At 38.2% G+C, this 27,390-nt stretch overlaps 1 protein-coding gene across 1 annotated transcript; it reads right to left on the bottom strand.

Moving 5' to 3' along the window:
- Positions 1-1,629: 1,629 nt before the first annotated feature.
- LOC108497336 (transient receptor potential cation channel subfamily V member 6-like) lies at positions 1,630-26,421 on the bottom strand. The gene is made up of 15 exons (XM_017814878.1): positions 26,291-26,421; positions 16,566-16,663; positions 16,064-16,186; positions 15,364-15,504; positions 14,745-14,843; positions 14,372-14,547; positions 13,374-13,520; positions 11,183-11,395; positions 10,763-10,849; positions 9,059-9,135; positions 8,711-8,876; positions 8,364-8,430; positions 7,508-7,776; positions 6,664-6,770; positions 1,630-5,162 (listed from the first exon to the last, which is right to left on the bottom strand). Exons 1-15 carry the CDS (start codon positions 26,419-26,421, stop codon positions 4,889-4,891), a joined length of 2,175 nt encoding a protein of 724 aa, XP_017670367.1. The 3' UTR covers positions 1,630-4,888.
- Between the last annotated feature and the right edge of the window lie 969 nt (positions 26,422-27,390).

Below are 27,390 nucleotides of genomic sequence, written 5' to 3'. Positions count from 1 at the left end.
CATCTCAGCTGTATCCCCCGAGTATCAAATTAGAGGGACCCAGTCTCTATTCCTTCAACAGTCCAAGGCACTTTCCCCAAGAGACAAAGTAAACTAACAGTACCACGATCTTAAAAAAAGAACTAACTCTTATCTGAATCCATTAGATTCTGTTTCGTGTCTGTCATAAAAGATAATATGTGGAAGCAGTACATCTATGTGCAGAAGGAGCATAGATGGAGTTGCATCTGCCTTGTACCTCCTTAAAACCTATTCTTGGCACTTTGTTATCTTCCAATTCAAGTGCAAGAAAACTAATTGTTTGCCCAGCTATGTCCCTAGAAATTCTAGGAAATGACCACATTCTTTTCAGCTTTCCCTCCATGTCCCAGACAGAAGCGGGTCATCAATGCACAGCATGGTTTTGCCAAGTGGCTGTCACTCCAGCTTGACTATATCAATAATATATTTTATTAGAATATGTTGCATATATTGTTCCCCTAAAAACTTTAATGTATTTATATTTTGCATTAAAATTCCTAGATTAACTTAGAACTTTTCGGAGTTCTTAAAAAAATCATTCATTCTGATACTATAGGTTGGTTGAGCTTATGGAACACTGTAGTATTTTCTTTCCCAGTCCTGCTTCTTTCCGACATACAGTCTCAGTTAATTAATAGCAACAAAAAGAGAACTTTAGCCAACAAATGTATTTGATTCATGAGTAGGAAGGTGTTCTAAGGACAAGGTTTTCATGTTTGCAGAGGGGTGATTGTAAAGCATGCTTCTGTTGGAGCAGCAGAGAGGAAAAAATAGCAGCAGATCTTACATACTTTGCAATTATCGACCAAGCATAAAACAGTACCAAGACTAGAGGGTTATCATATGGCCCATCTCATAGATGCTTGCTTGCATCTTCACTAGTTTCTTGTCTTAGATTGTAGGCTAAGGCAGGACAGAACTCTTGCCAAAGAGTTCTCTGTGCACGGTTGAGAGAGCTTGATTAAAATGTAGTGATTTCAGAAATAAAAATAACCTTCTTCTTAAAATCAATAGTTATAGGTTGTAAGTATTACCCTAATCTTCTGTGAACCAAGTATTTGTTGAATTGGTTTATTCCCATTTAGGAAGCTTTCAAAAATCAACCTAAATCATAGTAATAATTTAAAGAAATTGTGTAAACATCAAATTCAGTGAGCCATGATTATACACTGGTCCATTATAAAGCTTGGGCATCTGTTTTACATGTGTATTACTAAGAAAACTCTGTACATACGAGCATTTTACTACAAGCAGCCATAGCAAGGACAGTTGCATCACTGTCCAACACATTTTCAAAAACATGAAAATACAGTTTCTTCTCCAAAGAGCTTGTATTGCAGTTTTCACTAAACACTCAATGACTTTTAAGAACAGGGCCTTGATAGTTCATAGTTTGAACTGAAAATCGGTATTTGAAACTCTTTGCAAATTTTGTATAAAGAAATATCTGAAGTGCATTGCTGTGGAACAAAAACTTTCATTAAAAAAATTTAACATGGATCCATATGTGACAATCCTAACAATTTGTTAGTTAATGTCTATGATTGCTACTAGAGAAGCAAACACAAAAACTGACTCATGATATTTATTTTAGACACAAAGAAGCAGTCAGATACTCCATATTTTTATTGTCAGCAAAATAGATCTCATCTTACTACAAGCAACTGGATCAAAACATTCATTCTTATCACATTATCATAAACTCAGAAGTTACTTCAGTGATGTAGAAGACAGTTTCAAGTTAGCAGTTTCAAGGACGGGAGGAATGCCTGCTTTGAAATTGTTGCAATATTGTTAGGAGGGAGAGAAAAGACACCTTGCAACAGCAAGGAGCAGCAATACTGTTTCAGAATTATAGGTATAACTACATCACAAAACACAAATTCGAAGCAAATCTGTAAGCATCACATTCATGTGGAATCTTACAGCGAAAGTGCTTTATCTTTGTGTGACTATAGTCACTGCTATTTCTGTGTCAGAGCCAGATTGCTTTGAAACTGCTCAAAGGTTAGTCTGCTGCCTCCCATTGCCTCATCATCTGAGGTTCAATGGGCACACATCATGTATATGTGTCCTAATGAAAGAGGGTAGGTATTCCACATTTACATATTAAATTTAATATTTCCATCTTCTGGTGTGCCCATTACATCTGCTGAATTTTCCCACTTCAAATTTTCTTCTGTAGCTGTTTATCCTCCAGATAAATAAACTATGCTAAAAATGGTCTGCACCACTGATCATCAACAAAAGACTGAGGAATCAATTTCCTATTCGTAAAATATTCTGTCCCCTTTTGTATAAGGCCTTTTCTAGGATTTTTTTTTTTTTAAATGCAAGTCATGTCAGGAAACTGGAAGTCAAATTCCAATAGGAGCCAGTAAAAAATTTTTTACAGTGTGGATGGTGAAATACTGAAACAGGTTTCCCAGAGAGGTGGTGGATGCCCCACCTCTGGAAACATTCAAGGTCGGGTTGGACAGGGTTCTGAGCAACCTGACTCAGTAGAAGATGTCCCTCCTCAGTTTCTGGACTACATGACCTTTAAAGGTCCCTTCCAACCCAAACTATTTTATGATTCTACGATTCTCTATCTTATTTGCATTAGGTAATTCCAAAGACAGAAAATAAATCACACAGTTCTGGTGCTGTTATATGCATGGGTTCTGTGAAAGGAACTTGAAAGCTAACTGTCACAGAATGTAATTTTACAAGAGAAGGCACCTCCTTAAAAAATCTGCTACTGGATTTTTTCTTTTCTTTTTATGGAGAGCAGATACAGAAATCATGAAAAGCCTAGCACTGGTAAATGAATTTTGTTCTGCCTCCTGCAATGTCAAAATGTTGTTTTAATTTCTAAGATCAAATTTCTCATTGTTTATAGCAATGAAGAAGAACACAAAATCAGAACCAGGGCTTACATATCTTGTAGTTCAAGCTACCCTTATTATTATTACTATTATGTCACAAAGATGAGTTCTTTTGTAGAAATGACAATATGTGGCTCCATCTCTATTGTATTTCTGTGGTTTTCAAACTAGTAAAAAGTCTACTATACTTGGGGGCAGGGGTAGGATGGAGAAATCATCAGTCCTCCCCTTCTTATTATTTCTAATTTACTATGAAAAAAAATTAATCTAAAATCAGAGCAACAGTTCACAGTTCTGGTTAATTGGCTACATCGATTCCATCTCCACAGACCAGCAGTATAAATGCCAAAGGACTTAAGTGACCAAGACTAGGTAATAGCTTCAATTCAATAAAAAGAGTGAACTCAAAAGTATACAGTTGAATACCAGAGGGACAGTCTTCCGTCCGTCTTCCATTGCAGCACAAAAAAAAAGTACACATTCAAGTAAGAGAAAGAGGATATTTAAATAAATATACATAATTGTAAAGATCATTATACTTGTCACAGCACCTGCAAGAGAGAAGATGTTTGATATTTCAATACGATTAGAAATCCACTGGATTCAGCTTTTTCATTATCTTCTTTGATTATCGCACAATGATTTGGCTCAAAGTCTAGTATTAGGTAATAGTCCTTGATTTCTTAAAAAACAAAGTTGCTGTTACTAGCCCTGTTGGAAGGAAATGTAAAGACCATGGATTGCTTTCTTCTTAACTTCTGCTACTGGAATGAAACTCCGCATTCCTGAGAATACAAAAGAACCTGAAATGACTGTCCATTTCTTGGATCATTTCTTACATTTCTTCATTTTTCTTAAAGTGTCCTTAGACAGAAGATAAATTGACAGACTGGCACAGTGTCATGCCTAGAAGGGAACAATGTGGGTGACTCAGTTGTTCATTGGATAGTTTTAGACTTTCAGAGAGACGGAGAGCGAGCGCACACCAGCTTCTGAACTGCCTCTGCAATAGCTATTATTCATCTATCCAACATTTCCTCACCATTTCTTTCTGTATTATAGGGAGCTCACTACCCAACCTTGATGTCTCAGTTATAAGTCAGGGAGTTATGATTCAGAAACCTACTCTTCCACAGAAAACAAAAGACCAGCTTAAGCTCACTTGGGAGATAAATATCTCTGCTGAAATTTCACATTGCTGAAAGTCACCTAATCGGGTCACACATGCTCTTAATAGGAAAAGAAGTTCCCACTTCAGAGTCCTCTCAGGAATAGCAATCACTTCTTTTCAAAAGCTTAAAGTGCATTCATGTGACAAAAACAAAGAAACAAGCAAAAAACTCCATCACCAATAAAGAACCCAAACAAGCAACACAAACCAAAATGATAACAGTCCTGCTAAGATAGCAATGTTGAAAATGCAGTTAACAGAGACTGCCTTTCTTCAGAGGCCAAAATCTGTCAGGCCCTGAATTCCAGCTGAGTATTTACAGTCCTTTTTAATCATCACAGTATCAACAACTACCTTTATTCCTGAGCTCAGTTACAGGGCTTGGTTGTTGGTCTTTTTCCAACTCTGTACCAAATCATAAACCAGAACTTCAGTCATCGTTCTTTGCTATGAGAGTATTGTGATTTTGTGAAACTGGGGAGATAGATTATACTGCATGTAACAATCTGGAAGAGGGCTTACTGATCACTTCTTCATAAATGGATGAAATCTCATTGCTGGCTTCTCTTGCACATTTGCATTATATAGCTCAACAAGCCCACCAGCTTGGTGCAAATATCAGTGCAACTGCAGAGGCACTTATAAGTAGGAGAGAAAAGACTGCATTCACATATCATAGCATAGATGCCATGAACTGCTCATGAAATCTTCACCAGTGGAGTTCTTCAAGGCTGATGAATGTGTGTAGCATGCTGGGGAGTGTATGAACAGCTATAGAAGACAACTGTTGCAAAAGGGATTCATCTTGTGGAGTAAAAATAGAGGTTTCTTAGACATCATAGACCTCCTCTTCCGTGGCATGACCAACCTCTCCACAAAGTTGGCGGAAAGTGTTGCGCCTCAGGATCTCCCAGCCACGGTGAGAACTAGTTCTGGATGTGCTTCGTGACAATGACAGAGCAGAAAATTCCTTCTTGTACAGGATGTCTCTATTGATTTCCAGCTTTTCTGATCCTTTGTCATAGTTATCCCTATCCTGAGCCTTAAATGCTTCTGTGTACCGCATCATCTTGTGTTTGTTGGGATCAACCCTGTCTTCAACTCTGTAAGAGGATTAAAAAACGTAAACTGAACAATGTGGAAAAGTACCAGTTTATCCACAAAACCCCTCCACAAAAACAGGCATGCTGATCTTCCAAAAAATCTACACAGAAACAGAAAACTGATTATAGGCAGGGTGCTAGGGGCTGCTAGCACAGTTATCTCCTAGACATTTATCCACATCATTGACTTCAGTACCTTGGTCTGCCCATGATTTCTTGTCCTTTAACTTATTTCCCAATCATGATTTGCCCTTTCCATTATGCCAGCTGTAAGCAACTTGAAGACTTAACCCACCTGAGTCTAGTTCCAGATTCTTTGTGTATAGGCATATATTCATCTATTTCCTCTGTTCTTGACTTTCCTCCTCTAATACTCCATGGCTGTCAGACATAAGGATGCCCCTTATTCTTTAATGCACTTTTATTTAACTGCTCCACTCCCACCAACCCTTCTCTACATTACTTATAAGCTGTCTTCTGAAATACTGTCTCATGCTACATACAATGAACATACATGTAATTTGACAGAACTAGTTCACAGCAACACTCTTTTCTCATATCATCCAGTGCATAATTGCTCTTGCAATACAATGTTTTATTCTGCATCTTGATCTGAAGGTGTTGCATACTGGTACCATTTTAGGTCTGCTTGTTCTTCCCAGTAAACCTGAAAATCTACAAGGCTCGATTCTCTGTCAAAAATTGCAAAAGTTCTGTGCAGGGCCAGGAGTTGGACTGTGATGATCCTTGTGGGTCCTTTCCAACTCAGAATATCCTATTATTCTATGATTTGTACAGCCGCCACTCCCCCTTCTGGCTTTACCAGCAAAAGATGGTGCAGTTAGAAAAGACACATGCCCATAAGGTAAATCATTTCTTACCTGTCATAAATATTGATTAAAATAAAAAATAATGAGGAATTTAGTTTTATCTAGACTACAGATATTTTGTTAGTTCAGTGACTAATCCAAAATCCTAGACATAAGATTTGTCACCTGATGTAGTTGTTGCAAAATATGATATAGTTACTAGGTTCACATGAGAAAAAAATCTTAACTCTAATTATTCCAGTTCTGATTTTGAATCATTTGTAGAGTAGTTCATTGCCGTTGAATGCCTAATAGATTAACTCTGCCATTTCATGTATCTAATGGATAGGGTCAGCCAACCAAGCACAGCAATGAAGTTTTGTGATACTCATTATAGTAAGTTTGAAAGAAAAATTCAGGCCTTGCAACTCATGCAGTTTCTGGGGTCTGTCCATGTAACTACTGGATAAGAAAACATCATCAAATTTCAGAAGGAAATGCACAGTAGAGCTTTCTGAGGGGAACAGTGCTTGCCTACCAGTCACAGACAGAAAACAGATTGGGATCTGTATTCTGTAAGGAAAGCTCTCCAAACACTCCTCCCCAGGCCACTGAAAAGGCTCTTTATTAACACCCATACATTGGATTCTTCTTCTTAGATCCTCACATGCACACACTAGAAGAGAACTCACCTGAGATACCATCGGTCCCCTAACCCATATTCCCGCCCACAGATTCCCGAGCGAGGCCAGAGACACCTTGGCAGTTTCCGCTCCAGCATGACAGTAGTAGCGACAACCTTTGGAACAAAAAAAAAGAAAGAACTTAAATGAATTAGAAAAAAATCAGACTCTTTTTCAAAATTATCAGTTTTGTGAGCACTGACCCAAACCATACTTCATTACCAGCTCCTTATGTAATGAAAAAAATAGTAGAGTCAATACTCCATTTATTATAGGGCAATCACTATTTTAGGTCTAACTGTGCCATGTTTTGTGGAAGCAATGGTGGCCTTAAAACAGTGTTAAATTTCTTTTCTTTTATAATTGATGACAATGAGTAGGATAATCAATTTGCAAGCTAGAGAAGAGCACAGTATCTATACCCACATTAACTCATCACAACTTACCAATGTGGCCACATGACTACATTTAACCATTTGACTGATTGCTTTCTCACAGAAGAGTACTAGGAAATGGATTTCCTGTTGATTACCTATAGAACTGGTTGAATTTTTTTGCCTTCTGAGCAAGAGAGTCAGGTCAACTTCTCTTAATAGATTTTAAGACGTCACTGACCCTCATGCAATCATTACCTTGCATTCTATCCCCCCTCGGTCAATCCCTATAATTATAATTTAACTCAGTTACACAGAAGTGTTATTTGTAAAAAAAGACACCACTTTAATTCTATTTAATAAGAGATTCTGCATGCAGGGAGCAAACAGCTAGGGAGACACAGAATGCACAAGAGAGGCTGATGAGTTTCTAGCTGTTATTTGAAATAAGGTAGGAATGCCAACCTTAACTAGATTACCTGGGCTCTCCAGAGCTCATCCTGCTCATGGGCCACTCTCCAGTGGGTATCACCCATCATGGCAATTAACAAGTTGAGCATAAGGAGGGCAGCAATGATGGCAAAAGCAAAGTACACCACGCTGTACATAAAGGGCAGGTCCACATCATAGTTTGCAGGGCCATCAATGATAGTGAGGAACAGCTCAAAAGTGGTGAACAAGGACATGGGATAGTTGTAGAATTGCCCAAGGTTTTCAGGATTCTCTGTCTGGAAGATGATGTAAAAAGCTAGAGGAGAGCAATGAGAGAAAAAGAGAGAGTTTAACAACAGGAATCACATTCCAAGAGAAACAACAGGGTCCTATAGGAGATTGTGACAACATAAAGTGGCCTGGGAAGGAGCTGCATGTGTTTCTATGCTAGTGCAGAACCCAGCAAGGACAAATCCCTCTATAGAATCACTGGTTTCTACTATAAAATGACCCAAAATTACTTTGATTGTTTATTTATTCTCAAAATAGTGAACTTAACTTCCTCAAGGATATAATAAAGCTATGTGTGTTAATCTCATTTTCCACAGACAAGTATCAGAAATGCAGTATGTTTTTAAACCTGGACTTACACATATGTGGAATTATCTGAATTATCCTATTTCTATTACCCTGGAAGGAGCAAGAATTGAAAACCAAACTCATGAGAACAGAAATCAGTACTGGGAAAGTGACCACACTTAGAAAAATAGAAGCTATATATCATCACCACCTTTGCCAGCTTTTCAGAGGGCAACCAGAAATTAAATCAAAATCCACACTCTTAATTCATACCAAAGCAGTTGTCAAGGGTAACATATTGCTGTTTTTCTTTTGTAGACTCACCTGATGCAAAGCCTAATATCACCACAGCCATGAGCCAGCAAAAGCGCATAAGATCTCCAAATATCATCTGTAGAGAAAAGACAGAGCCACCATAAGGCCCAACTGTCCCACCAAGTCGCAATGCAACCCTATGTAAACATTTTCCCAGATTCTAAGACCATGAGTGGACTAAAGGAAACTTCTGAAGCAAAGAGAGAATGTGAAAGTCCTAAATCTTCTGTGTAGACAAGAACTTGCCCGTTTGCCATTAATTCTAGTCCTGAAAGAGAAAAAGTATTCTTACAGTTCTTCCTATCCTAAAATAGGTGTCAGGATGTGTGTAAAAAGTCTGTATTTGTGTCTTATACCTTCTGGATCATGATGGTAAAAGGTCCGAGCATCTGGAAGCCTCGTGCGAAGTACATGACATTGCACCATCCTAGCACCAGGGCAAAGGACATGGGCACCACCTCTCCAGTGGTGCTGGTGAGACGCATCACCATGGTTACCAGAATCATGCAAGCATATGTGATGCTGCAAAGAAAAGACAGTGAAAAAAAGTTCAGTGGAGGAAGATTCAGTTGAGCCAGTAAGAGAAATAAATCAAGAAAATGAATACTCTAAAAGAATGGAGAAAGTGATTCATCTGGCAAAAGACAGCAGTGGGGGAAATGGGAGAAAATATACTTATTGGACTTAAAAAGTGCTGTACTTACACAATTATGTGGAAAGGACCTCCTAGGATTGTTTGTCCAAAGTATTTCGCTGCTCCAACTCTAAGGATATCTGGGATCTAAGAGAGACATCCTATTAACTTTAGGACTCAGATTCCATCATATCACTAAATGTCATGGTAACCACATACATTCAGAGATTCCTGGAGACAGCTGCATCTGCCTTTTTTGATGGTTAACAGATTGATTTCTTTGTTACTTTAAAATCATAACGGTTGAGGCTGGTGGGCCCTTCTTGGGATGAGACAGAGGTTGCTGGAAAAATGCTTGGGCACATTGAGAGACGTCACAGAGAGGTGCCGTGCCCCAATAATGTAGATAAAAAAGACCTTCTAGGGGAATCACAGGAGTTTGTTATTATTCACACTGTGTAAGCTGCAGCCTAGCCCCAGAGTCCTGACCAAACATAGGAAGATGGACTTGTCCTTCTGGAACATAGAGTCATAAAATATCCTGGGTTGGAAGGGACCCACAAGGGTCATCAACTCCAGCTCTTAGCCCTTTACAGGATCATCCCCAAGAGTCACAGTATGTGCTTGAGAGTGTTGTCTAAACACTTCTTGAACTCAGAAAGGCTTGGTGCTGTGACCACTTCCCTCAGGAGCCTGTTTCAGTGCCCAACCACCCTCTGGGTGAAAAACTTTTTCCTAACATCTAATCTAAACCTCTCCTGAATCAGCTTCATGCTGTTTCCTCGAGTCCTGTCATTCATTCCGAGAGTGAAGAGATCTGTACCTACCCCTCTGCTTTTCCTCAGGAGGATGTTGAAGACCCCAGTGAGGTCTCCCCTCAATCTCCTCTTCTCCAGACTGAACAGACCAAGTGACCTCAGCCTCTCCTCATACGGCTTCCCTTTCAGACTTTTCACTATCCCCATGGCCCTCCTTTGGACACTCTCTAGTAGCTTAATGTCTATTTAATATTGAGGTGGCCAAAACTGCACATAATACAAAAGGTGGAGCTACACCAGTGCAAAGTAAAGTGGAACAACCACCTTTTTTGACCGACTGGTGATGCCGTGCCTAATGTACCCCATAGGCAGAAAGCTGCTTACAACACCTGTTTTATTTTCAGTTCTTCTTGGCATCATCCTCTGAATTTTCTCATACAAGTTTCAGTCTTCTATTTTATATTATAATAAAATCACATGGGGAATAGGTTTGTTCTAATTTAAATAACTTTCACTTTTTTTGTTGTTTTTTGGAGAGTTCATAGTAAGGAGAACAACTAAATATGTTCACCTCAGAACTCTGGTTGAGAAAGGCTGCTGTTACAAGTCCATAGAGTAAATGATCTCCAATTAAATATAAACTTTTCTGTGTACACACAGAATTCACTTCATCCAGCACCCCTAAATACATAAGTATTTAGGGGAGCTGGATGAAGCAACATCTGGGAGTCAGCTGGACCCACGGATGGTGCTAACAGGAACTGTGGCACTCCCCTGCATATAGTATTTGAGAGTATGACCAGTCCTTCTAATTGCTTCTTCGGTGCATGGAGTCTTACTAGGACATTGTCAAAGTCTCTGTCTCATCTAATAGATACTGTTGACAATGTCTATTGCCATATACCTAAGAGTAAGCAAATACCCTTACCAACTAGTGAGCACAAATCAATGTTTGTATAATAAGCAGGATTTGTCTTGACAAAACTTGAAACTATGCAGCTCACCATTTCTCTTACCTCAAGAACCAAAATTACTACAGCTCCAATGACTGTGATCAGCTCCCCCACCAGCCTCAGCTCATCCTCATATGCCACATAAGATTCCTGGGGAAAAAAAAAAAAAGTAAATGGATATTAAAATTAAATTTTAAAGAAAGTGAAAGTAAATTTAAAAAGAGGATGGGGATGAAGGCAACCTACTGTTACTACAATAAACATGACTAGACTTGGCAATGCCACAGGAACCAGCCCAGCTCCACAATGGAGAACAGAGCACACCTCGTATTCCTCCCTGACAATGGTCAGCTGGCCAAAAGAGAGTACGAGGACAGCTGTAATATGTGTGGACTGGGAATGGCTTGAACTTTCCAGTTAAGTAGGTTATGTGGGAATTGCCCAATGCTGCCTATAGGGCCCTGACTCCTACAGTCACAGTACCTGCAGCATTTTCTGGACATAGACTGTATTGTCTCTGCTGCTTGTTTTGTTGCCCGTTCGGGGTTTCAGAGGTCGGTAGACGCAGCACATAGTGAAGCAGACCATGTAGAGTATATAGAATAAAGCCAGGAAACAGAAATAGGGACGACCATACATATTCCACTTCAGGCTCACCAGCTCCTTCACAGGTGTTAGGTCCAAGATCTGGCGCGCCTGAGAAACATAGAAAGAAGGAGTTAATTGCCATAAGTACATTTTTTTTTATAAGCATCATTCACACTGTTTCCTGGGAGAGTATTAACAAACTATTCTGACCTATGCTATTCAGAATTACAAAGTGGAATTTGTTTTGAAAATGCAGGTTTGATTTTACACAGTTTGACAATACGGAGCTTTGGAAAAAAAGTAAAAAATATATCCTGCAGAGAACAGCTTTTGAGTACCAGTGGGAAGTACAAGAAAAACATTTTAGATACTGGAATAAGTTTTTCATCTATTTAGGAATGGAACTGAGGATGACAGAATATTCCTGTTAGTAGTAGAACACAAATTTTTTATCAGATGTTTAAGATAAGAAAACCACAACATTTTCCCAGAAGATAGATGTATTTGTCCAACACCCTATGGCTTACGTAGAAGAACTACATTTTAGGTTTCTGCATTATATTATCTGAGTGATAATTAATTGAATCATCTATGTCAAACCTTCAGCTTTTGTTAGAAGACTGACACTTAGAGCATAAGTAGGAGAAACAGGGTACTTTACACTTTACTTATGAATTTGACCCACACACTACAAGAGAGATAATGTACCTATAGGTGTTCAGTTTTCTGCAGAAATCAGTATTCTAGAATTCTTTGCATAGGAAAGTAAATTTCATTTTCAAAGGGATGATATAAGTTTGAAGCTTACTATAATCTTCCTGTAGATTAGTTCCCTTCTATTATTTTACTTTTCATTCACTTAAGGATCAGAAAATATATCTTAGTACCTCTGTGTGTATGCATTCCCCTTAATACAAGAGAAACTGCTTCCGACTGGGGGTTAAAGATGCCCCAGGAGGGTATGATAATGTGGGGTAACACATAGCATTCTTCTAGAGGAGACAGCAAACATTTTGGGCCAAACATATATCAAATGCAAAAAAGAATAACTAGTTCTACATCAAAAAATTGCAATTGCACATTTTTAAAAGCATTCTGGAAAACAAAGAAATCATTATATCCCTTGATGCTAGGGGGCATCTTATCCTTTGCGCTATGTGCATGTTTTGGGATAAGAAGAGGCACAATATTCTGCTTTCTTCTAGGATTATGGTTTAGTCTTCTAAAGTGAACAACCTCGAAGGTTGCTCTTCCCTGAATTTCTCTATGTATCACCAGCCATAGAAACATAGACTATTTTGCATAAAAGCAAATGAGAGCTTCATAGACTTCCTCCACACTGTACAAAGCTCTCCAATAGCTGAAACTTCTGTTAGAAAAGTTTGACTAAAATTTTGATAGATGGAAATAATACAGGATGGGTAGAATTGGGATAATTGAAGTGCCTTCTGATTCATTTCCTGTCCTATTAGGATTATTTAAGGTGACTACAACTGACAGGGTGGTGTACCTTGAAAGTCTTATGGAGATCTGTCTAAGCTTGCCATTACACTCTGCTATTTTTGTCTTAGTAATCCCTTTACAAGTTTTTGAGCCTAGAGCAGAGATAATTTGCCCCCTTTGTTTTGAGTAATAACCAGTCATTAAATGAAAGGAATAATAACAATGAGTGGTTTTAAAATGCACTCCAATTTAGGACTTCTGAGCATAGTCCTGTCTCACAGGGGCATTGTGAGAGTTAACCAGAATCACGGTTGTAGGAAGACACTTACTACAGCTACTCTACAGGTACTTAGTATGTCTTTGAGTTTGATGAGAGACAACCCTTTTCTGTAGCTTGCTCCTACTAAATTCTTTCCATAATCTACAAGTTTCACACCTCAGAAGAAACTGTATATAAAGCATCAGATGTAGATGTAGCCAGATCATTAATAAACTGCTACACTTCTTGTATTCCCTGCAGCACATGGTATGAAGTTCTTACTCTTTGGATCATATAAAAGAGCTTGAACCTTCAAATTCATCATGTTTCTCCTTTTGTAATCACCATGGTCTGCACACAGAAAGCACACAGTGCCCACAGTACCTCTCTCTTCTTGGTTGATACAATGAGCTCAAGGAAGGACTGATCTTCAGCCCAGGAGTCAATCTCTGTGATATCATAGAGCACAGTGGTCAAGGGGCCAAAAGACCAGAGATTCTGCTTCCTCTTCTGCATAAGGTATTGAAACATCTGAGGAGACAAGAAGAGGGCCAAGGATATCAGAAGCTTTCAAGTATATGCATTTGCAATGAGAACAAATAAAGTTGTTAAAAACCCTTAATTATGACATATTTTTTCTTGAACTTGGTACTTGCCGTGGTTCTCATATCTCTCAATCACAGCAGATTAAGTGGAAGAACTTTTCTGATTTCTATTTGGTTATTAGCTCATGCTTGAGGTAAAGGATGAGTAGTCTTTACTCTAAATTCTAATCAAACTGCTAGAGTTATTTGACACAGTCATACATCCTAACAATAGATTTCAGATATTGATTAGAAACACAATTCTTTTATACTCTTCTACAAGTTTTCAGAAAATAGGTATGACAAGGGAAATGATCCTGTCCTTACTGGATCTACAGAAGAAATACTAACCACATTTGTCTTTTTGTTGAGGGGAAGGAAGAGATTTTGCCTAAAATGATACGTTTTTTTCTGTGAATAAATGCCTGTGTATACCTGGAGAAATTTCCCACATGTCACATTTAGAGTAATGAACTCTAGACAACAAAGACAACAATTTCAGTGAGACTTTCAAAATATTACTTGGGGTGAATCTTTCTGTTAATACCTGTTTAATTCAAATGCTTCAAAAATTGGGTAAAAATATCTATTCTTTAAGCACTCATTTCTTTCATTAAGAAAAGGAAATTTTTTATAAAGTGTCTTCTGGTCGTACATGACACTTTTAGTAAAAAAAAAAGTACTTGTTACGATCTTCTATCCACTAAGAACATGCACAAGCTCCCTTGGTCTAAACGATGTTATTTCAAGTTCTCCGTTGCTCTTTTGTATGGAGGTACCAGTGTCACACAAACTCACCACAGTGTTGCCCTCAACTCCAGCGAGTTTGAATGGAGTAAGACCTTCATTGTTAGGGATCAGTTCAAGTGATCCTGATCCCTCTTTGTTCCTGTCATAGGAAAGAATCAGGCTGTACATGTGGCAGGCAAACGTCTTATTAGGCTGGAGAACGAGGATGTGAAGAACAGTGTTACCTGTGAAGAAAGCAGACCAGATAAATTATGTGGAATAGCCCAGCCCTGTGCAAAGACTGAGAACTGATGGGTGGTTTTTATTTTCCTCACATCCCTCATTCCACATTTGCTTGTAGTGAGAGAAAAATATTTGAGTACACAAATGACAGAGTCTGAAATAAAATGTCCAGATTCTCTGTATGCCCCAGAGCACATACCCAGAGAATCTTGAGCTCTGATGTCAGCTCCATTTTCAATGAGCAACTGTACAATTTCCTCATTTCCCACACAGGCAGCAAATGATAAAACATGCTCTCCTGCAATGAAAGGAATGGGGAGAAACAACATTAAGAACCCAGGAGGTAGGAGAGGTTGAAGCATGCTGAGGGAAAGTTATCCATGCTATGAAGCCAGAGGATATGAAAGGAAGAATTACTTTAGGTAACCTGTAAATTTCCTGCACCGCTCCTCATCCTACTCAGAAAGGAAAAGAAGACCTGCCCCACAAAACACTAAAAGAATGAAGTATTCTTTTCATGACTTTACCTCCATGAGAAGGTTGACAAATAATTCCCAATATATGCTGGTAGGAAGATATTAAATTACAATTTTTATACAATATATATTTTTTATACATGCAAACATATAAAATGTGTATTATTTATATTTATGTAACATTTACATACCCAGATGAAGTCTTACTGTCTGATAAAAAGTGTGTGTCTGATGACACTTTGAGATAGGACCCTCTGCTTACCCAGTTTAGATGGGGGCTAAAGTAAGCCTCCCTCATACCCCCTCACCCGATAGCAACAAGGGGAAAAGTTGAGGCTGTACCAAAATAGAAAAGGCTCTGGGAGCTGCGCCTGAAGAAGTGCCCAGTGGCCTGTGCTGTGCTGGCATCGGCTCCTCTCTTAAGCAAAGCCTTCACCAAAGTGATGTTCTGGTTTGCTGCTGCAATGTGGAGAGCTGTCTGCCCTGTAAGACACAGAAATAAAACCTTGTCTTCCAAGAAAGTAACTTCAGGCTGTTCAGTAGCCTACAGTTCACATGTCAGTCATGGTGAAGATTTTGGGACTGCATCCACAGCAACTATAGGAATTAGCTTTGAAGTTATCTCTGTTGGGTGCAGAGGGTTGTATGACAGATTTTTCCAGAGGTCCCATTCTACTTAAATCTTTTTATGAAATCATGAAAATTGACTTTACAACCTGCCAAAAAACCTCAACAGGATGTACCTTCTAGTTTTTTTTCCATGGAAAAACAAGACATACCACACTCTTCTGGGAAGCAAACTATACATAATCTTGCAATCTCACAGTAGCCAACAGGTCCACCTGTGGTTAAGGCCTTTGCACATGTGTGTACTTGCATTTAATATAACTCCACCTTCCATTTGTATATTGGTTTTGCTATGTAACAGTTTAGCAATATATTGAACCTGGAACAGTATAAGCCGATTTCCTAAATGTACAGGTAGTACTTCCTCTCTTCCCCTGCAGAGAATCCTGTCCATCCTCATTCCCAGCAGTGTTACCTTCATAGAGCTCTGATGTCATCCTCTCATTGACAAGCTCAGGAGCTGCTTCCATCAGAGCCACTGCCACCTCCAAGTTATCATACAAAGCAGCTACATGAAGGGCAGTCTCCCCCACTGCACCTAGAAACAGTAGGAGAAGCATGTGAGTCATCTAGACATTCAACTGTATGGGACAAATGCAGAAATAAATTCATTGAGGTGGAGAATTATGGGAGTGCTAGGTCCTCCCTTGAGTACTGCTTGGTACAGCCACATAATTGCACAGTCTCTGTCCTTCACCAAAATCCAACAGCTGAGCAGAAACATCAGGTATTTGTACCTGATTCAGGCAGACCTCAGGCCTGAAGTGAATGAGCACACCAAGTCAGAAAACTCATTTTGTTGCAAAGCTTCAGACACAGGCTGCTAATGCAAAGGTTTTAGCAAAATAACAAACTACTCACTGTAGGGAGCTCTTGCCTTCCACAGAAACCCATTTTTCGCAAATAATCTGAATTACCTCTCTGATAGATATCACATGTTCCGTCAGTGAGAAGTTTCCTAATGGCTGCAAGGTCATTCTCTTTGGCAGCCTGGAGGAGTGGGGATTCCCAGATCCTACAGTCAAGAAAAAGAGGCTCATAAGAAACAAAATCAAACACATGGTGCCTCTTTCCAGAGCTAGCATGGCTTTTGCTCAAGACAGCATGTATCTTGAACATTTTCACTGAAAAATGGGTAATGCACATCTACTGTCTGAGGTATTCTTTCAATGCACAAAGAAAGAACAGGCAAAAGCAGAGCAGTGCAATTCTAAAAACCTGGTGAGATCTTCATCTCTTGGCTTACTGAGGCTAAACCGTATGGTGGCAGCAGAGGGAAAGATAGGAGAAATGAATAACCAAAATGTTTCTGGTTTGTATAGCCCACATTTTGAGGCATAGAAGACAGTGGGTCATTGATGCACTTCCTGCCGGTAGACTAGTTATCTCAGGAGCCAGAACAGGCCAGTTGTTATTTCACACAGCACAATAAATTAAAAAAGGTCATCTGAATTGCTCCCATAAGGCATAGAAAGGTACAAACAAGAATGTCATTTGTGTTGTAGCAATGCTTCCTATGATATAATTAAAAGAATGAGCTCTGAAATGTAGTTCCTCGTTATACAAAGTCATGAAGAAAAATTTGGCAGCTTAGCTATTAGCTACTTTTTTCTCTGATGCTGAAAGAATTGAGGAAAATGTTGAGAACTGCAATTATGCATGCCATGGGAAAGAGCATGCCCTCAAACAAGTTCCAGACTGAGTGGTTCACTTATAGTTGAAGCATGTCCTTGAATCTTCCATGAGGATCTGGGTTATCTGAGTATATCCTTTGGGGCTGATGAAGAATTTACAAGTACAGCCACCAAACTTCACTACAGCAAGATCTTTGGAAGCAAACAACAGGTCAAGGGAGGTGATCCTCCCCCTCTACTCAGCTCTGGCAAAGCCATCCTTAGAGTCCTGTGTCCAGGTCCTAGGATCTTCAGCACAAAAAGAGTATGGAGCTACTGGAGAGAGTTCAACAAAAGGCCACAAAGATGATTATGGGACTAGAGCATCACTCATATGAGGAAAAACTAAGAGAACTGGAACTGTTTAGCCTGGAGAAGAGAAGGCTTGAGTGTTGTTCTTATCAATTTGTATAAGCACCTGAAAAGAGTTACCTGCAATGTATGCTTGCTCAGCATCCAAATAAGCTTTGCCAATTTTCAAAACTACAAGTTGGCTACCAAAAAATCACAGAAAATTAGAACAGAATCTCCTAAGTTGGGGTTAATATTTCTGTTATCCTTGAATATCTTCAGGTTTATCTTTTAATTCATAAAGAAAATGTTTTGGGGCAGGGTTTTTTGGTTTTATACAAAAAAAGAATTTTAAGTATCCTAAGTTCAGGAGCTGAAGATTTAAGGGGAGGAAAAACCTCCAAATACAAAAAAACAGTTTACAGCTCATGAATTTTCAATATGAAATAGAAAGAGATTCCTCTTTCCAAACAGGAAAAGTTCAGTTCCAGATCTCTGTTCAAATGCAAATTTTGAGCTTTTTATCTCACCTCTGCTTTATTTTAGTATAGATGTTTAATTTGTTCTTGATTTTCTAGCATGGCTTAGGTCAAGCTGTAGCGTGTGATGCAGGGATGTCTAAGGATTACAGTAGAACAATAAAAAAATTCAAGCTGATATGAAGAACACCAGGCCTCATTTTTCTACCAGACTCAGTCTGTGCTTTCACTATAGTGTAACAACTGCCAATAGTCTGTGTGTTAAACACACACACCCCCAAAAAAGCACATGGGACAAATATGTTGGTCAAATCTAAAGACACAGTCAATGCTTTCTGCTTGTGATGTTCTGTATATGTTGGTATTATTTAGTTACAAGATTTTGGGGATAGGGTTTATAGGGTAAATAAACCCTATAAAGTAACAGGTGTTTTGCATTACATGATAACACTGATGTGAGAATACATTACCAACGAATATAACTCTACTACAAACTACAAGAAAATTCACATCAGAGACAGAGAGAATATAAATGGCCCATTGCAAAAAATGTTTTCTTACAATTTGTACATCTTGAGTATAGGAAAATTTAACAATAAAATGATAGGAAAACAGGCAATGTAAATTCCGTGGCTTACAGGAATATATATTTCTTGCTTTAAATTATTCTGTTATGAATAACAAAACCCTGAGGCAATTTTTTTTTATATGCCATTATCTCTGGATTTAATCCACTTAAAATGTGAGAGTTCTGCACTCCTTTATAGTGGAAAGACACTGTACACACTGGAGAAAACTTGGGAGATAAAGCAAAACAAAGAGAAGTACCAGAATTACACAGATAAATAGGAATCATTTAAAGTAGTGTATATTAATGGGCACAGGCTACAAGTAATAAAATCATAACCGATATATTATTGGTTTATTATATTTATCATTCCACAAAAGGAGCATTTCCTGTCACCAAACGCTCTAGAAAGTAGACTAGAAAAACTCTGAAGAGTAGAGGAGAATAAGATATAAAGAACCATCCTCAAAAATTAAGCAGCCATTCTGAGATATTTTTGTGTCCTCCAAACTCTTAGCCTTGCTGCTTAAGGAAGTATTCCTTCTATAGCTTACTCATGCGTCAGTGCATTAGTAGCTAATGACAAGATGATTTGATGAGAAGATTGCATCTAGGATCAGACAAATAGGAATTAAATAAAGAGGCACTCTGAGCAGAAGTCGTAAGATCAAGTATTAGTGAAGTCAGCTTGCCACCTCTACCACTATTTTGGCTGAAAAAGACTCTGTATTCCTGGAAAATGTAACTTTCAGAGGCAGGAAGTGGAAAAGAGGTGGGGTTTCAATAGTATAAACAAAGCTACAATTAATATGTTGATGCTTTACTGGGTAGGCCTTTATCCCTCAGATGACCTCACAGAGGAGGAAGGATTGGGCAAGAGACAATGTAGGAGGACACAAACACAATACCTTTCTCACAAAAATTACCAAAGTCCTTGTAAACAACTAATTAAATTAAAATATTGCTACGAAGAAGATACTTAATAAATACAATACTCTTTTGGAAACTCAAAGCAAAATTGTCAAACATTTCTTCTTATTGTAGCAACCTCCAACTGGGTTTAAAAAGCCAGAGTTCTCAGGCCAAAGGTCAAGCCAGAAGAAGAACGGAGAAATGTTAGTAAATGTCATGGAACACTGCCTGTAACATCTCAAAGGTTCATGAGTTACATATTTATAGCATATGCTTTTACTCTCATTTATTTTTCTGTCCCATAATTGGGGAGACATTTTACTCCCATTTAAAACATACCATTCTAATTATCAACTAATTTTTAATATATTAAAGCAAAGTACTGAGCATATAAATGTCAAAAACTAGGTGAAGCAAATTCACTAATATAAAAAAATTACGCAAAGTTGCCTGAATTTAGAATCTTCAAAACATTTTCAGTTATTTAATTTCTGTATATTTAACCAACTTTCTTCCTGACTGGTCAAGTGCAGCATGAATTTTACATTTTACAGCTCGACTTCCTGTGTGTCAAAGCAGCAGACGGCAAAATCTGTAACTTAGTCTCTTAACAGAGCTGCCTACAGTAGATGCTTAGTTTCCATAAGGAACCATCATATCAGTGGATGGAGAAGGAGGCTTTCAGAGAATTATTCAGCAGAGACATATCTAGACACCTTGAGAAGATAATTCAGCACATCTTAGTTAAACTCCTGTTCTAATCCTGTTCGTTCCCTTCAGCAGGTATGGAATCAATAGATATTGAGCTCCTAATTTAGCCAGATAAGTTAGGTTTGTAACATTAGGCAGTATGGATGTTGTCTTAGGGAATCAGTTTAGGATAAGCACAGTTACAAGGCAAGTTCTGATGGGCAACGAAAACCACAGCAGTATCCACCTGGATGTGTTCCTGGGTTCTTCTTACTGAGCTAAGGAATGTATCTATGTTGAGGTACTTAGTAAGCCTTGATCATATGTTACTATTGTTCAGTTTTCTTCATGGATTATTCAATTATGTGCTCAGGAAGTGTTTTTCCAATATAGGTGAGAACAAAATTAGGAACACCTGCAAATCCATTGTGAAACAAAGAGAAGATAAAATGTAGGTCAGATTCTGACTGAGGGAGTACTGTAATGCAGTTTTAAACAAGGTTAAAGATTTCATGAGCACTTTCTGCTGGCAATATGTACCCTTTTGGATTTACAGCTTCTTAAGCACTTCTTTTGGAGTGCATCCTGCTCATTACACTCATGGAGAGATAGGAAATGCAAGGACTAGTCCATAAGTCTTAAATCTGTTATAAAAAGAATTGGGATTTATATGGTTATTCTTTAAAACAAGGAAATATATTAAAAATATGAACTGTCCGGACAACAACCAATTGTAAGCTTCTATTTCAAGACTGAACTCATCAGAGGGGCAATGAAGCATCTCTGTCTATTCTTCCCTTCTCAGATTCTAAACCTTCAGTCACTCACTGTATAGAATTTTCCTATTGCTTGCTCTAGTTCAAGTTTGCTTCTATCTTCATGCTTTATCCCCATAGATAGTCAGTTCCTGAAGTTCTAAAGCAATTATTTCTATCTAAGTTATAAATTCATCAGCAGGATATTATTTTAGCTTTCTCTTCTTTCCCTGTTGTGGTGCTCAAAATATCAGTGCTCAACAACGCATCATGAAATTGCCAGAGGAGATTTATCTTCTCCTTTCCTTCTACTAGCATGTGCATGTAAATATGTGGAAGACTTCAGGAGAGCAGAGGAGAGCACAGAGGAAGCTAACCAGGTGAGAGGGATCCAAGCAATCATCTCACAAGATGGCGAAGAATGAGTTAGGAAGCAATTGCATGAAGTGAAAAGAAGACAGATAACAGGGGCTTGGACAATCAACAGGGTCAGCACATTTCTTCAGCACTAACAGCAAGACTCAGCAAATTAACTGGAACCTCTTGCCATTGTCTGTCAAAGACCTTTCAGCTGAGAGTAAACAGAGATTCTCTGGAAATAAATTAAACAGGTTAATAATTGCCAATGATACTAGACAAGAAACTGATAGGGAATTCTTATCCCTTCAGATATTTAACTATCTACCACACTAAGCAATAGAAATCTTGGTCAGTCATTTCCAGCAGGGCATTCTCCTTGTGTTAACTTCTTTTTTTTTTTTCCTAATTCTGCATCTGAGACCATTCTCATGCTAGAACTGGATTAACAGTTCAGAATGTTTTAGTTGTTATTTATTATCACTAAGTCATTAAAAAAAAAATGTTCTCTGAAGCATTTGTGATTTCTGAAGCATCTTTTGATGCATTCTGCATCAAAACTTCTAGCCCATTTCAATATGGATTTTCTTGCAGTTTTATTATAGGTTATGTTCCTTACCCTATGTCTAATCATTTTCTCTAACAGCTGTGTAGTTTGGGATGGATTTTTTTTCCTCTGGGCACAAATTTCACATTTACTTCTTCACAAGGAAACCTATAGCCAAGTTTAAGAAGTCAAATAACTTCCTAAACCTATGAGCCTGAACCGCATCTTAGGCACTGAGGTGGGATGTGTGTACATCTGTGCATTGCTGGGGAAACATGAGTTCTGACAGACCTTTACACCTGTGAAATTAAGGAGGCTTGTTTTCCATTATTAGGCTCAAAGCTGCCATTAGGATGAAGTTGTAACAGCCAAAGAAAAGACCAGAAATGCTGTCACTGTTGCTTTTGACTTTATTTTACATCCAGTGAGAGAGTTTCCAATAGATTGTTCTTTGCATCTTGACTACTCAGAAGCACTGTTATTGAAACATATTATAAATGAAGTGGTGGAACTGGAAGCTGCCAATTTTATTTCACTGTCACCTTTGGTAGCAAAGGATCTGATTAATACTGACAGGCATAGCGGATTTTGAGGCAGGACGATCCTATGTTAATTGTGGGCTGAAAACTCAGTAATGTTGTTTGTACAACTGAACAGCAAATCTATGGTGACATCTCATTCACTACCAGGTTGAGAAAGATTTGTCTAGAAGCTGAAGGATCTCTGTGTCCCTGTACAACTCTTAAGCAACTCAGTTTACTAGCATTAGACTGAGCTACTTTTTTATCTGTGCCATGTTTGTTTTCAGGGTAAGCAAAGCAGCTTGCTAATATGTCTGTGATGCTAAAAAAATTGGAAAGTAAAGGGGATTTAAAGTTTATATTGTGGCATCTTTGGAATGACCATCTCTGCAAGTTATGTAAATTATTCCAAGAACCTCTAGTGTATTATTTCTCATAGCACAAATTTCTATACTTAATTAATATGTAAAAATATTTTGAGTGTTTTGGGTTTGGTTTTTTTTTTTTTAAATGTACCACACAAGTTAACCATTTTATTGTCATTAGAAAAACTAAGCCTCAGAGCACCACACGAAGGCCACTAATCCCTAAGCAGCAGCTGTGAGAGAGAAGAAACACAGAGAGGAGAGATTATTTATCAGAGTTATAGACAGAGGAAATAGTAGAAAGAAAAATATAACATAATTTTATTTATTAGTTATTTTTTATGAACAGTACAATTCTCATATGGTGGAATTTCTAAAATTACATGGTAGAAGGAATTTGTTCATATTTCCTTAGAACCTCTTGCCCTGGACTAAAAAAAAAAAAAATAAAACAATGGTTCTCATAGTTTCCAGAAGATCTATTACACTGTGACAGGCATGTGATTCTTCACCTCTACGAGGGCCAAAATTTCATAAGTATTTATCTCTTTGTTTCCTATCATTATGAATTTTGTTGAGGATTTATGCTTATATGCTCTAGGTTATATAGATCCCAGAGTTTGCTTCCAAAGATAATTCTAGAAAGGACATAGGAGATGTGACCACTGTCCCTGGGATTCCACACTGAGCTACAGGCTGTTAAAAAAGGAGATCTTCAACAGAAAGAAACCAGCAGATAAAGGCCAAATAAACTCAAACTCCTCTTTAATGTTAGGAGATTGTATCACATTTCCTGACCCTGGTTTTTCCTTTGGGAAATGTTACACATTGCAGTATTAATCCCTCTCTGTGGAAAATGCTCAGATCTACACCTAGTAAGGTTCAAAGAATTGTTTCACATGAAGAAAGAGAATGAATAGCAATTCCAGTGAGGGTGACAACTCCCAAAACAGTTAGCTTTCAGGTATTATTATCACCAGTTGTAGGACAGAAATAAACACTGTTCTTCTCTTGCAGACTTTCTGTGTGCAGAGAGAATATCAGTTAAATAGTAACACATTTACCACTGGCTTTCAGTAAAACAATAGTAGAATTTAATCTCTGCTAATTGCTCTATGTATTCCAGCACTATTAAGACTAAGAACTCAAGCTGAAGCCACAATACTGCAGTTCTGCACCACAAAATGACAGGATGTAGCAAAAGCCCTCTTGGTGTTCAACAGTTTTTCCACAAAAGCAGAGGTTTTGAAAGAGTAGTTCTCATACACAAGTCACCATACAAGGTCTTCCTGTTGTATTTTAATATCTGTACATAACAAAAAATGCAAAAGCAATAAAACTGAATTAAGTCCTCTGCAAAACGTTCATTTTCATTCTCCTCACACTCTGAGCATCTCTGGGGACAAGAAGGGAAGAGTAGGATAATAAGAGGAAGAATTTGTCCTGTCCCTGTTTAGGAAAAGAGTTTCCACTGGCACCACGTAATTTCTGACCAAATAGCAGAAAACTTATTTGTGTTAGTTGTAAGCTGTAGGAAACATATCGACCTAGAATGGAAAAAGAACAACTGTGTCCCCATACAACCCTGGTTTCACAGACAGTGATATTGTATGCATTACATGTGTTCTTACACAGACCTTTATAAAAAAAAACACAGAAAAGGGAACTGTGGGGACCACTGGGATTTCACTGTAGTGATTTAAGACAAGTTTATGAAGATGAGTTTATATGCCTTACAGGTTTTTCTGTTTTCCTCTATCAGTAGCAACACACAATATGTTCATGGGCCTGTGTAGCACAAGACTAGTGAGGAGTAATGAGCAAAGAAAGGGTCAAATGGCAATCTAACTAGCCTATGTGAAAGGGAGCACCAAAATGGAAGGGGCCAAACCCTTCTTGGTAATTGCCAATGATAAAAAAGGGACTAGAGCATCAAGTTATGATCTTGGAAGTTCATGTTGAATATTTGGGATAAAATCCTTTTTCTCTAAGGAGGATACTACAACACCATAACAGCTACCTGGAGCTACAGCAGAATATCTGGCCTAGGAGGCTTTCAAGACTGAGCTAAACATGACTTAAGCAATGTGATCTGTTGCTGGCAGTAGTTCAGCTTCAAGTGGGAGGTTAGATAGAGATCAGCACATCTTCCTTCCACATCTCTTTGACTTAAAAATGTGAAGATAATGTCATAACTACAAAATATTTTTATATTACCAATATTTATTATTAATTGATATTAAGTGTTAGTATGGAATTAATATAACAATATAATTGATTTAATACTTTAAATATATTTAGACTTCTGTTTTGTACTCGTTTGGATATTACAGAATCTGCTGAGAACTTATTTTTCGGTTACTTGTGGTGGTTTTCATGAGTGTAAACACTTCAGCATTCCATGGAAATACTGTTGTTCCCATTGCCCCTCCCATTTTAAGTGTGTTTAAGTCCTATTGCTCTGAAGTAAACTTGAACATGCTTTTTTACTTGGTCAGAAGTTAGATGATGATATATCTAAGTTCTTTCCCTACAGACAAAAATGTACCTTTGTCCCTCTTAAGCTGCTATCCTGCTTATTTCTATTCATATATGTGTGTATACATATACATATGCATAGATAAATATCTTTTTGCCCCCAGAGATGTTCAGAGTTTTGTGCAGAAGGAAAAAAAAGATTTTATAAGCAACTGGAAGCAATTTGTTATTTGAGTAATGCAGCATTTGTGCATGTAGAAATGACAGGGAACAATGAAAACCAGATACAGCTGTATTTCCATGAAGAGTCCTCCATTTCTGTGGGTGGAGGGAGCAACTCTGCACAGCAGTGAAAAACAGCCTTGATTCAGTACTCACATGGGAAGACACAAGCAATCTTCTGGATAACATAAGCTCTAAGAGGAGTCACTGTACATGTTGACACCGATGTCACAGGGGTGAGAAACAGCAGTCCAGCTAAGGAGGTGACTGACCACCAGAATGTTGGACAATATTAGGTCTGCTCTATCCCACAGTAAGGGCAACATTTAAAGAGACAGAAAGCAGAATCCTCACAAAAAAACTCTCTGCTATTTCAACTGACTGTAGCATATACATCACACACAGTCTTAATAATAATAATAATAATAATGGTAGTGATAATAATAATGATAATAGTAATAGTTAAAAACAAACCTTCATGAATTTTCTGGTGAGCTTTACCAATGAAGCAGGAAAGACAAGAGTACACAGTATTAATTTGTGACTGAAGTCCTGCACTCAGGGTAATTTAATTTCGACCTAGTAAATCTACCCGTGAAAGCAGATAAGATTGGCACTCCAGAAGCATTCCACCTTGAAAGGAGAAATCTGATAGAGAAAAGTGCTCCAGGGTTGTTTAAAGTTTATCTGCTGGCAGAAAAGCCTAAGGGGAAATAGTGAGTATCAGCTACAGGGATCGAGCAGCAGAAGAAAGGGAAGACAAGAAGGCTAAAATACACTGTACCTTTTCTGCTGGAGTAAGTAGATTTCATCCAGATGTTTATCCCAGGATTTTTTGCCTTGCAACTTCTGACTTAGTCCATTCCAGATCCGGGAGTAGAAGGGATTGTTCTCCCCGAATAAAGGTACCCCCATATCAGGTCCCTTTTCCTCTGTTGCCTAGCTGCCTGAAAGCCAGCAATGCCCACTTGGAAAAAAGTCAAGAAGGCTCACTACAGGTCACCACTCCTCCAGCCCTGGTCGCTTACTTACAGAGGAGACTGTCTGTCAACTGCATCAGCTGATCAAAGTACATGTAAAAACACAAAATAAAATCACTTGTTCCTAGCAGACCATACCTTGAACCTCATCAATTACTTAGTTTCCAAAATAGCCCAACCCAAAGGTGTGTCTGATTTAGAAGTAGCTCACCAGCAGCCTACCGCTCAAAAAGACCCTGTACAGCACTGAAGAATTCATGTAGCATCAAAGTCCTAGGCTTCTAGTATTTGTGATTTTGAAGTCTAGAATTTAGAAGCAATCATCCTCTTTTTGTATCTCTGAATTCCTCTGGAAAGCAACATGTAAGCAATTTTGAAACAGACAGCTGAACAACTCAGGCAAAACACCCTTAAGGTGAGTGAACATGTGGGAACGTGCCCTAAAAGACAGGGCACTCTGGGAAGGTAGTATAGAGGAGGACACACCTCCCACCTCAGCTGTCTGCAAATCCCATTAAAGAAATTATCATTACAGACTCCACCTTCTCCATGTAAAACAAAATCACTTTACTCCACTGATTGGAAGCAGAGTTTATGTAGATTAATGCATAAATTTTGCATATTTCATTTTCCTTTAATGTTCTAAAATATCTCATTATGTCTTCACATTTCTTCCAGAAAAATCTTATTTAGGAATTTTTATGTAACAAAAACTAGTTTTTGGAACAGAAAAACATAATTGGGGGGGAGGGTGCAAAGCAGTAAAGCCACTATCAAAATGAAGAGAGGAGACATCCTTTTTCTTGTGAAGAAGCTGGAAGCTATGTGGGAAAAGAAAAAAAAAGAAAAGAAAAGAAAAGAAAAGAAAAGAAAAGAAAAGAAAAGAAAAGAAAAGAAAAGAAAA

The sequence above is a fragment of the Lepidothrix coronata genome, unplaced genomic scaffold (genome assembly GCF_001604755.1).
Source record: "Lepidothrix coronata isolate B3197 unplaced genomic scaffold, Lepidothrix_coronata-1.0 Scaffold46, whole genome shotgun sequence".
NCBI classification, from domain to species: domain Eukaryota; kingdom Metazoa; phylum Chordata; class Aves; order Passeriformes; family Pipridae; genus Lepidothrix; species Lepidothrix coronata.
Note: the sequence above shows the minus strand (reverse complement) of the source record. Positions and strands in the feature narration are given on the sequence as shown.